At 42.0% G+C, this 12,271-nt stretch overlaps 2 protein-coding genes across 2 annotated transcripts; both read right to left on the bottom strand.

The window, feature by feature from the left end:
• Nucleotides 1-2,095: 2,095 nt before the first annotated feature.
• slc25a5 (solute carrier family 25 member 5) lies at nt 2,096-4,422 on the bottom strand. Its single transcript, XM_077021146.1, has 4 exons — nt 4,216-4,422; nt 2,859-3,345; nt 2,626-2,766; nt 2,096-2,533 (listed from the first exon to the last, which is right to left on the bottom strand). The coding sequence occupies exons 1-4, from the start codon at nt 4,324-4,326 to the stop codon at nt 2,376-2,378; spliced, it is 897 nt and encodes a 298-aa protein (XP_076877261.1). The 5' UTR covers nt 4,327-4,422; the 3' UTR covers nt 2,096-2,375.
• A 1,004-nt stretch (nt 4,423-5,426) lies between these two features.
• On the bottom strand, nt 5,427-11,998 carry slc25a43 (solute carrier family 25 member 43). The gene is made up of 5 exons (XM_077021145.1): nt 11,522-11,998; nt 10,256-10,497; nt 9,604-9,776; nt 8,187-8,321; nt 5,427-6,517 (listed from the first exon to the last, which is right to left on the bottom strand). Exons 1-5 carry the CDS (start codon nt 11,791-11,793, stop codon nt 6,305-6,307), a joined length of 1,035 nt encoding a protein of 344 aa, XP_076877260.1. The 5' UTR covers nt 11,794-11,998; the 3' UTR covers nt 5,427-6,304.
• Nucleotides 11,999-12,271: the final 273 nt, after the last annotated feature.

Genomic DNA, 12,271 nt, shown 5'->3' with positions numbered 1-12,271 from the left:
ACCAAAGAAAAAAAAATAAAACCACAGGACATAATCAAACATGTTGTTATATTATTTTAAATATTATGCATCATCTTATTAGGAGAGTACTGGTACAAAAATACAGTAACAGTGCAGAAGCTGCAGAGATCATTTGTGCTTTGCCTTCAGAGGTACATGGATTATTTGGTCAAGTGGAAGCTCTGGTCAGGGTACTTTTAGTAGTCCATGTTTCATCCTCTGAGGGAGAGAGAAGTTTTAGTGGCGTCCGCAGGCTCAAGACGTGGCTCCGCTCTACACTGATTCAAAACAGAGTTAACCATGTCGCTATCTGTCATGTCCATCAGAATAAGCTTGATTTGTTGGATAAAAAGACAATCTGCAAGGAATTTGTAGCTGTGAATAAGCAAAGAAAATATTTTGGTTCTCTAACATAGACCATGGGTCTAAATGCTTAAAGCTCAGCTCCTAGAGAGAGCATACAATCTTTTTTGGTTATACCTGAATATAATCATCATAACATCCATACATTGCATGCATAACTTATTTAAAGTTTGTGGACAACAGTATCATGTATTATTGAGTATCTTGTTTAGTTTATAAAGTGTCCTTTAATTTGTGATTAATTAAATCTAATTTTAAACATAAGTACAGAAAATGTTGTATTTTGTTTATTTATTTGCAATTTACCGTAATTCCACAACTGTACCTTACCTTCAGTGGAATCAGTTTATAGTAATATTTTAGAGGATAGGGCGGGCTTTGATTCGATAGCAAATGTGTCGTGTGTCAATTACACGTATAATACCATGAATGCAGTTTCACATAACGACCACACGATGGCACCAATTACACGTATAATACCATGAATGCAGTTTCACATAACTACCACACGATGGCACCAATTACACGTATAATACCAGAGACCGTAATATCATGAATGCTGTTTCACATAACTACCACACGATGGCACCAATTACACGTATAATACCATAAATGCTGTGTCACATAACTACCACACGATGGCACCAATTACACGTATATCATAAATGCTGTTTCACATAACTACCACACGATGGCACCAATTACACGTATACCATAAATCAACGACGAGCAGCGTATTAGCGTTGAGATAACGATACTGGGGCTACATCATCGTTTGGAGGGCAAAGATCGCATACATTTTGAGCAATAACGAATAGTTGAAAGATTGTTAAAAATGCATATTTATTGCTAGAGATTAAGTACAGGGATGCAGTGAACGCCAGGTAGAGAATACTGCTGTATGAACACACCGCCCTCATGTAGTTTTACACGGTGACGCTAATGAGGAATCATGTTTTTAACTCAACAGCGTTATATTTTGACCTCTTCGTTCATGTTAGACAGAAGGTTATAATTGCATCCCGACATATTCGTAGATATTATCAGATGTTTCTCTAGTCACTGATAAACTTAAATGAAAAATGTAAGCATAACTTCATTTTTTTATTGACGTGCAAGAAAAAAATTACTTCTTGAACTTTTCAGAGATTGGGGTGCTAGATGTGATTTCGGCCACATAACCTAACAATAATTTTTTCTTTGTCAGGCACAGACCCTTAGAACGGTTTATTACTATTACTTAATTATATCTGGGCCATTAGGAAACATCTGACAGTCTGCTGCTTAATAGATGTATAATCTGATCTTAGTGATGAGTAAAGAATAATATGGATTCTTAAAGTGTAAATATGTGTGTAAGGAGCTGCATAGGGTTATAGTTATAGTCAGCTTCTATAATTAGTTCTGAAGCTGGAATTTCAGCGATGCTCTTCCTACACCACACAAATCAGTACCCCCTGACATGACCGATAAGGAGCAAAAGATAAACTTGCCTGTCACAGCTGTACTTGGCTAGGGGCCCAGATATAATAGTGGAACACAGCCTGGGTGTGAATTTACAGGCAATGAAATGACATCGCATCCACACATTCGGGGGAACTAACTCGTGAGCCACCAAATACAAGTGTACCACAGTCAGGTCTGGAGACGGCTTCTCTAGATCTAAATCTAGGCTTTTTCAAAATGTTCTGAAAAAAAAAGCAGGTCAATACAAATTTGAAAACAGCACAAGTCTGGATTTTAAGTTCAGTTGGTCTTTATTGAAGTGCAACACCTTAACAGACCACCTGAATGCCAGGTTTTAGTACCTGCCTTCTCTCCCCCCCCCCCTCTCTCGCTCTGGGAATGACATGATGAGGTTCAAAACAGAGGTCAAATAAAAGCACAAAACAACTCCCCAGTACAACTAGTACTGATATACTAGTTGGTCCCTATAAATATGGTGGAATTTGAGTCCTTTCAAATGTACAAGTTATGTTACAGCTAACCACAACATGACAAGCAACAGACATTTAGATGACTTTCTTCAACTCATCGTACAAAACCAGCACGAAGGCACCACCCATGCCTCGGAGAACATTGGACCACGCTCCTTTGAAGAAGGCCTTCCCACCCTCATCCCGCGCTATCTTCCGCCAACAGTCGATCGTGCCAGAGTACATGATGTCCGCTGCGAAGAAAGAAAAAAAACGTTATTTCTTTTTTGGTTCAAAAGGGTGAGGGACAACTTAAAAAAAAAAATTATTCAGAGCACCACGTTACCTCCTTTACGTCCAGACTGCATCATCATGCGACGTCTAACCGTGTCAAAGGGGTACGAAGCAAGACCGGCAACGGCCGTCACGGTCTGAGCAATCATCCAGCTGACTACGATGTGGGTGTTCTTGGGGTCTGGTAGCATACCTAGAAACCAGAAGCAAAGGAAATGTAACCACCACCAAACAACTACACTGTACCAACCACCCCCCCCCCCCCCCCAGATCACAAACACTCACCTTTAGCTGTGTCATAAATACCAAAGTAAGCAGCTCTGTAGATGATGATGCCCTGCACAGACACGTTGAAGCCCTGATAGAGGCCCTTAATGCCATCGGACTTGGAAATCTTCACCAAGCAGTTGCCCAAGCCAGTGAACTCTCGCTCGGCTCCAGCCTTACCCACGTCAGCTGCCAGCCTGGTCCTGGCGAAGTCGAGGGGGTAGACGAAGCACAGGGAGGTGGCGCCAGCGGCACCGCCGGAGGCCAAGTTACCGGCGAAGTACCTCCAGAACTGGGTGCGCTTGTCCACGCCATCAAGGAAAATCTTCTTGTACTTGTCCTTGAAAGCAAAGTTGAGGGCTTGAGTGGGAAAGTATCTGATGACGTTGGCCAAGTTCCCTCTCCAGAATGATAGGAAGCCCTGCTCCTTGGGAATACGGACGACACAGTCCACGATACCTTTGTAATGCTTGTCGGCTGTGATTTGCTTGCTGGCGTGTTGCACCTGTGAAAAGATTCAATTGTAAAATTAGACTACATACAGATGTGGAAATATCTAAATCAAGGTATCCATTTAAACTCTCAATGGCCATAAAACAATTAGAGCAGACACTTGTGATCCTGAATGTATCCTAAACGCATAAAAGAAGCCAGACAGATCAGCAATGTACATGATGGCTTAATTTTCAAGTGACACTAATGGTCGACTGACGAGGAAAACCCGAGACCTCGTCTCCCTTCTCACGACCTTGGCCGCAACACAGCCAGCTACATGTCCGGTGTACCGGTATATGGGTCCGTTATTACGAATTAAACCAGATATTTGATCATTTACTCAACGAACACGGATAACCGACTAAGCAGAAGAGCTCATTTGATCATCAGGGTACGTTATTAAATGAGCAGTGCGCATGCTAAGCTAATCGAGCTACCCGACAAAGTCAAACCAGCCGCGTCGAAACTGGTCGAGTCAGTAAAACGAAACGCCGGCAGCGGGCGAGACATCCGTGTGTCCCCCGGCGGCGGGCTCTCGTGTGGCCGGGGCTCGGTTCACTTCGACCGGACCTTGTGCTAACCGGCTAAAGGTCAAAACCGCCAGCCGGGTCTCCCGTTCACCGGGCCGCCGGTCACCCGACACGCCCGCGTCCTCCCGGCGTGTGGAGGTCACGTCTAGCCAGGCCGGGTCTCCTCCACCTAACCCGGTTAACTCGCCGCGCCGAGTCCCCGGACCTCCGCGCGGCCGGCGCCGTGAATCCGGCCACGGTCACGCGCGGCGATGCTAAGCTAAGCGGCTACATCCGGGACGGCTCTTTCATCGTTAGCCAAACGAGCTAACGGGCGGATAAAACCCCCTCAAAACGGGCTCAACCCTCACCTGAAGGAGCAGCTTCACCCGCTCGATGGGCGCCACGGCTGTCTTGGAGATGGCGGCGGCGATGCCGCCGGCCAGGAAGTCCTTGGCGAAGGAGATGGCGGTGTCGCTCATGGTCGGTGTCGGTGTGTTCGTGCGGCGGCTGACGGAGACCCCACGGTGCCTCGAGACGAGCGCGGAATGCCGGGCGGGCTCAAAATGGCCGACGGAAAAGTCGCGAGCGGTTTTTAATCGCTTCGCGTTCGCGAGACGAAACGCGAGCGGGAGCGCCGCGATTTGATTGGCCGATTGAAAGAACGGGGGGGGGGGGGGGGCACGCGATCGACGTAACTAGAGGAGGGGCATAGTATAGAACGTCTCGTGAAGAGAGAGGTTTAATCCCGATATAATTCTCTGACATTGGACAGGTTATAAATGACAGAATAATAATGATAATAAAAACTTGTAATCAAATCTCAAACATAGTCAAAATACTCATTATTCTATAATGTATACTGATAAAACGATCCATTTAAAGTTATGACCTTAAGAGAAAGACAAAAGATGTCCTCTATTTTGTTTCCTGGTCAAACCCAAATGACCTTTCTCAAGACCTAGTGCTATATGTAATTTACATTTGCTGCATTTAGCACATGATTTTACTTTTACTTGGTATATACCAAAATACATCAAACTGTACGTAGTGTCACATACATAAATGACTATTATCTGATTGCTATCTGGCTAATCTTCATGCCTTGGGAATCTAAATCAAAATTGACTGAATTTTTTTACTCAAATGTAATTTTGTAATTTATAATGTCAGCTATGATATTAGTCATGCTAAGAATGAAAGTCAGATGTATAATCAATTGCAATGCAATAATCAATCACTTATGTAAAGCATTGCAAAAACTACGATTCAACAATAAAGTATAAGCAGCCCAATACACAAAGCCGGAGTGGCTAATCGGGAGATTCGGGAGGATTCCCGATGGGCCGGTTCATGTTAATCTCTAGTTTGGGCCGATTGGGAGGGAAAAATAATTTTGGGCCGGATTTGGTCATAAAACTCCCGGGCTGAAAAATGTCCCACTCCGGCCCTGCCAATACATATAATCTAGTTGCAAAATCCATTGAAATCTCTCATATGCTTTGCATTCTCTAGAGAACATGGTCCAATTTTAGATAAGTAAAGCATGAGACATACAAAACTGGTAATTAAAAAGGCAATATTATGAACCAGAGGGAGGAATAATTTAATATTTCTGCTGTTTGCAGTCATCATGATTGCAACCTGTGCACCTGAAAATTATATAACACAATATTGTACAAACAATATTTATTTACTATACATAAGAAAATTATTTTAGTGCATAAATCATGGTTTATGTTTAAAATAAAATCTAAAAGCAGCTGTATACATCATGATTTGTTTAACAAAGACACTGATAACACCCTGAACTCCCTTCTCCAAATCTGTTAAGTAAAAAAAATAACATTATTGCAACTGCATAGTCTGAAACTTGAACCACTGTCAGATTTTTTTTTAGGTTTTGCAGTAAAAATGGTTGTGCACCATATGTAAAGGTACACAATCCCCAAAATATCACACAGCATTTGATATACAACGGCAGGAAAAAGCAACCACCTTTCTTAATTACTGAATCGTTTAACAGCAAGATGATGGGCTGCTCGTAAAACTAAACCACCATCTATTCTGACCAAGGCCACAGGAAAAAGTGCATTCTGCTTACAGTATACTGACAGTGCTCAACCAAGCCTGGGCACAGATACTAAACACCTTTAGTGCTTATTGGTGTTCAGTGTTTTACAAAATTTATTTAACTCAACCCATACAGTGGAAGTCACTCTATGGGACAAATACGGCCCATTAGTGGACGTACTTAATAAAGTTCAGAAATAAATCAGGTCCACGGGGCAAGGTGTGAATTAAGTGCACACAAACCAAGAATACCAAGTGCACAGTGTACTAAGAAGGGTGAAAGTACATTCTTCATCAGAATCCACAAGTACACAAAGTATGTACTTCTTTTCTTCTTCTCTGCATTCCCGCTAATCCAAGGCTCCTCGAAGTTAAGGGGACACCTGTTTACCACCGATTTCTCATAGCTGAACTCTGTGTCTGTAACTTCCTGTTTTCCAGGTAGCGCTTGAACTCCTGCAGTTCGTGTGGGCCAAGGCTTTGGTCTACTCCGGGTTTGGGCTTGTAACTCAGTGGAGAGACGATGTAGCCATTTTGGTAAAGACAGATTTGTTTGCACATCTCAAAGCAGCTAAAGAGTAGGCCATAGTAGGGGACAATCTGTATAAGAACAAAACGAGGACAATTAACATGCATCCAAACCTTGAGCAAAATATTATTACACAGTTAATACTAAAACACTGTTTACTATGAAAATAAATCATTCATTAAGTCAGACTGACCCAAAGTCAGACTAGCAAATTACAGGTGAATATATTTTATTTATAATATAATATGGATGGATGGATGGATGGATGTAATACCACTTTAATACTATATTCTAATAATACTAAATCTATTTTAGCAATGGTCATTTTAACTGACATTTGCTGAGCGTACCAAAACTTTTTTGAAAGTGTGTACAAACTAAAGCAACAGTGACAGGCATTTCAACCTTCAGCTCCCTGGTTATTAGCCCCCCACCCCCCCATTCTCACTGGTTGTTAGGCCCATAACCCCCCTCCCTGGACTGATTCCTGCAGCCCGTCCTATACTACGCAAAATTTGTACTTACAATGATGTACTTAATCTACTTACATCAGGATTTTGCTTTCTTGGTAAAATATTTATAAAAACATTGATTTCTTTCTGACTTGATTGCATGTTCACACACTTCACAATCATTGGATCAAGACCCAAACAACTCCACCAGTTGTGAAAGGTGTAGTTGACGAGTTGTGAACTTAGATTGATCAGAGAGGTTGGCCAATTTGTGTCAGAGGCCACAACAGCTGTTTATCCAAAACTTAACTTACATCCATCGGTCTTAACGATATAAAGTTCGTCTATATTGATGTTATACTTACATACCCAAAAGCAATTTGCAAACAGTAATATTAAGTACAGTCTTTTCTAACTACATTAGGGGGTTAAAGCCAGAAACATTTCTGTACCTGAAAGTGTGTGTGTGTGTGTGTGTGTGTGTGTGTGTGTGGGATTAGTTTCAAGTCAAAACATTCACTTCTTTCTGCCCGTGTCATGTAATTTCTTCGAACACATTGCAGAAACAAGACCTTGGCACAGAGTGTCCAACACTCACTTCTTCAAACCAAACCCACTTCTTGGTTTGTTTGGTTACATGTCCCGCTCAAAGGCACGTCTTACGTCATCAGCCCGACAACATTCTGATTCCACAATGAGATTTTAAATTATGACAATATAAAAAATATAATATAATCAGTTATATGTAGAAATTATGATAAGCAAAACCTGTGTTACATTTTCCTTTGAATACAGACCAGTGTGGCAGCTTAACTGCATATGCAAAGTGGGAAATTAATGAAGATTTTTTGTGTATTGCATTTCACATTTTTTATGTCACGACTACTTTACGATCTGGTAAGAAATTGGCTTCAATTGAATCATGCACACACAGCAAATTTCATGTAGAGAGCAGCTTAAAGCTGATTGGAGAAGAAACCACCTTGCTGGTGTGCCATTGGTTAGCCTGGATGGCACATTTATTCATTAACTATGATTAACTCAAGAACAGTGAAATGCCCTTCAGAGTTTTTTCATGACCCATGTGCTATGGGTTAACTGTAAATGACAGCAGGGGGAATTTCATGAACATTTCAACTAGCTTGTTCTCAATTTAAAGCCCACAGCAGTTACAACTCCAATTCTCTAAACCACTCTTGGGGAGTAACACTGAATCATTTGTGGGTATTGGACTGAGGGACAGTGAAAATGTCTACAAAATTAAGAACAGAAAAAATTCTAAACTCACCTTGACTGTATTGGCTGTAATACCACTCCAAAGAGACAAGATGCCCTTGGTGTTGATGACCTGTCTGAAGCAGCTTATCACCCCATTAAAGTGGACATCTACGCCTCCACAATGTGGTAGGAGGAGACTCTGTGCCTAAGATATTAAACACATAGAGGTAATATTAGTTAGGTGAGAAAAAACACACAAAGCATTTACATATTTCAGAAACTCTGCCCTATTACTAATGTCAGAAACTCATGTCAGAAACATTTCAATGACACAAGAACAACCACCTTCAGAGTGGTGTGTTTTATGTGCGTACTTTGGAAGCGGGTGGGTCTGATGTGCACAGCAGTCGATGAGTCATGGACTCGGGGATTTAGGCCCTTGGTCACATCCAAGTGTGACGGTGTCACATTGAATTTATGACAGGATCAGTGAGCACTGACGCACCGTGGCAACCACACAACACTGTACTGCAGTGACTAACCATATGAAATACAGGCCTCTTGAGAAAAGGCATTACTGGATAAGATCTACATGTTTTATTGAGACTGTAAAATAAGGAAAGAACTACTAAAAAGCCTCAGTGAAGCCCACACCTTGACTGATGTGGGATTATGTTGCTATTTCCAGAGACAATATTTCCTGACACCAGACTGTGAGTTGCAATCCACAGCAGACTAAGGCAACGTGGCCCCTTCCTTACCTAACAAACTGGTTTAACTTGTAGAGATGTAATTACGTATGCGTGTGTGTATGTGTGTGTGGCAAGTCCTTTTTTAGAGAACAATTCACAGTTTCATTGATAAATAAAGGCTGAGGAACTGTACAAGTATGCCACCTAGAGGCAACTAGAAGTACTTCATGAATATCCATAATATACAGTAGAGTTGCAATACATCCTTAAAAAGGCACTTGCACAGTAGGAATCAATCAATGATTATCACAATTTTGAAAGTTAAATTGGTTATAAAACAACTGCAATTGAACGTTGATGCAGTTTGATGTTTTAGTGTAAAGAGTGCAGTTGTAAAGTTCTAGTTTTCCACTAGATCTGAAGTTCTTTTATGAGTTCTTAAAGTTACAAAATGCTTGCAAGACTATAATCTAAAAGGGGGCCATTCCATGGAATAAAATGGTAACTCTATTCTTTGACAAAAATTGAAAATGTTAATTTACATCTACTGACATGGCATTGTTAACAATACTGTTTTAATAGCATAGTTTTTCATCAGGTTTGTTCCAAATTAGCTTCTGTGCAAGTTTGTCATCCTTTTCACACATCCCCCTTTTGATTCTTGTTCTTGATATATTTCATGCTAACCCCATTGACATGAAATTAATACGAAAGGTGCCATGCAAATGAAGCCAGGACTTCATCTCCAGATATTAGATTCTGAATGAGCTCACAACTTGCAGACGCTTTTCTCACCTGCATTTTCCTTTTAATAGTCTCGAAAGGGAAGGAGAGCGTCTGGGCCGCCCCCGCAGCCAGGCAGCCGTTGATGAAGTTCTGCAGAGAGGTGAGGCGGGACTGCTGCCCCCCCCACAGCTTGTCCAGGTTGATGTAGACTACCCAGCAGCCAGCAGAGAAGGGCACCGCACCTACTCACCACAGCGCATGTTCACACGCACGCACACGGGAAAACACGCACACACAGGTGAACACATGCATGCACACACACACACACACGAGAACACACACGTATACACACGCAAATTCATGCACACACATGTGAACACATGCAAGCACGCACGCAAACACACATGCAAATACACGCGCATGCGAACACACGCATGCACGCACGCACACACAAAAATACACATGCATGCACACGCGAACACATGCACGCACACAAACACACGTATGCACGCACATGCACATGCACGCATGCACACACAAACACACACATGCATGCACACGCGAACCCACACCCGCACACACACACACACACACACACATGTATGCACACGTGAACACATGCATGCACGCACATGACCACAGACGTATGCACACACCTTTCAACTTTTCATTCGCTTCATATGTAACTGCATAAATCCATTTAGAGGCTAACAAGGCTCACCTAAGATAGAGAGGGAGAAACCTCTGTAAAGTGTCGGGAAGCCCTCGGCTCGATAGATGCTGGAAAGAGCGTGCACCAGCCCTGTGTATGTGGCCTCTCGACAGCTCTGGGCCACCAGCCTGGTTTCAACCACCTCCAGGGGATACGTAAGAAGAGCAGCGGTTATACCTGCAAGGCCCCCAGCCACCATGGCCCTCCACTGTGAGATATGGCCAAACTCATCCATTTGAAAGTGTACAATCCTGTTGGACATAGGAACAAATCCAATTACCTTTACCCTTAACTGCAAATTAGTACAATAACAACGCAAAGTCTGAGCTTCTGAACCACTAATCACGAACGAAAAAACACTTTTGTAATTTCTCAGAGGTATTAATCAGTGACACAGGTCTTGCCTAAGGCTCGGTATGACACAACTCCTATTTCCTAGAAGACAGTACAGAACATTCCAAAACACGACCGTGTTTATTTATACGCAACGGAATGTGACAGACATCTCTGTGTACAGTCTTTCCTTACAAGGACGGGAATAATTCACTTGACCTATGACAAGTGAACGCTGACATGCATGAATGAATGTACTATTATGCACATTATACGTTTATTTTCGGTCGTACAGTTAGTCAATTATCAGGTAACTTATTATTCACATGTCATGCGCAAGCATGACACCACCATAAGCGGCCGTCTGCTAAGCCCCGTGATTGGACGCTCAGAGAAGGTGTGATTTCTTAAGCGGTCGTCTGATAAGCCCTGTGATTGGACGCTCAGATGTGTGATGTCATAAGCGGCCGTCTGCTAAGCCCTGTGATTGAACGCTCAGAGACGGCGTGATGTCATGATGACGCCCGCATGAACCGAAGTAAACTTTGTAGCTATTTGATTTCTGTCCTGCTTCCGGTCTTAACTATCGAGCTGCCTCAATTGTCTACAACAATAAACTATATCCAATTTATGAAGACGAACATGCGAACATTTAAAAACTGTATACTGTTTCTTTCTATAGACATCATCAAATGAACACAGCAAGCTAGGCTAGCTAGTATACTTGTATACATCAATAAAGTCCATTAAAATTATTTAGTGCGTTAAAGATAATGACGTCAAAATAAAGACGTATAACTTTCCAGGTATTAAACATGATTTTCATGACTGTTAGCTACGCTAGCTAGTTGTAAATCAAAATAACTAGAGGTCTCGTAGTCATTAGTTGTCTCAAAGTCAGTTAATTTAGCTAGCGTCATGGGAATTGCTTTATTTACTCACTTTTTATAAGTTGCCAAGTGTATGGCACTGTACGGGAACAACCGGAGACAGGAGATCGCATTTCCCTTCCAAAATGCCCGTGCACCTTCATTCCGATGAAGCAGAAGAAAGCCGTGCACAAATCCGCGTTTGCTGTGATAAGTCCCCACTTGACTCAAAATCTTTATGACCTCCAGTGGTGATGTAACGGTTTTGCTAAATACCCCAGCAAAACCGACACACAAAAAACTCTGAGACCCTGTCAGTCTGTCATCCTTATTAACAGTTGCCATATTCTCTCGTTTCTCGTATAAAACTGCACTTTTATCACTCCACCGACTTCAGCGCCACTGCATTAGAAACTTCTCTCCGAGGCAAAACTACTGAAACCTACAACTATATTTGACCATGACGCCTAAAACATAAACGTACAGCGCAGCTGCTGAACACGAACCTACTGTTTGGTTAATCTACCGGATCCCGTGACGCAACGTGATCCCGGCTGCGTCTATTGGTGGATCCCGCGTCAGCTCTTAAAGTAATCACGACAGCCAAACAAGCCAAACGCATTTAACTAACAATACTACTTTTTTACTACTCTTAATGACATGCAGGAAAATTAGTAGTCCACATCAGTGTACTTCAGATTTCTTGATCTGACACAGACAAAAGGAAAAAAAAATAAAGGCAATTATGCTGTTAATAATGATATTAGTAATAATAATAATATAGATATTAGCGAGCAAAATTATATAACAACAACAATAATAA

The sequence above is a fragment of the Brachyhypopomus gauderio genome, chromosome 11 (genome assembly GCF_052324685.1).
Source record: "Brachyhypopomus gauderio isolate BG-103 chromosome 11, BGAUD_0.2, whole genome shotgun sequence".
NCBI classification, from domain to species: Eukaryota; Metazoa; Chordata; class Actinopteri; order Gymnotiformes; family Hypopomidae; genus Brachyhypopomus; species Brachyhypopomus gauderio.
This window is presented reverse-complemented; position numbering and strand designations above follow the sequence as displayed.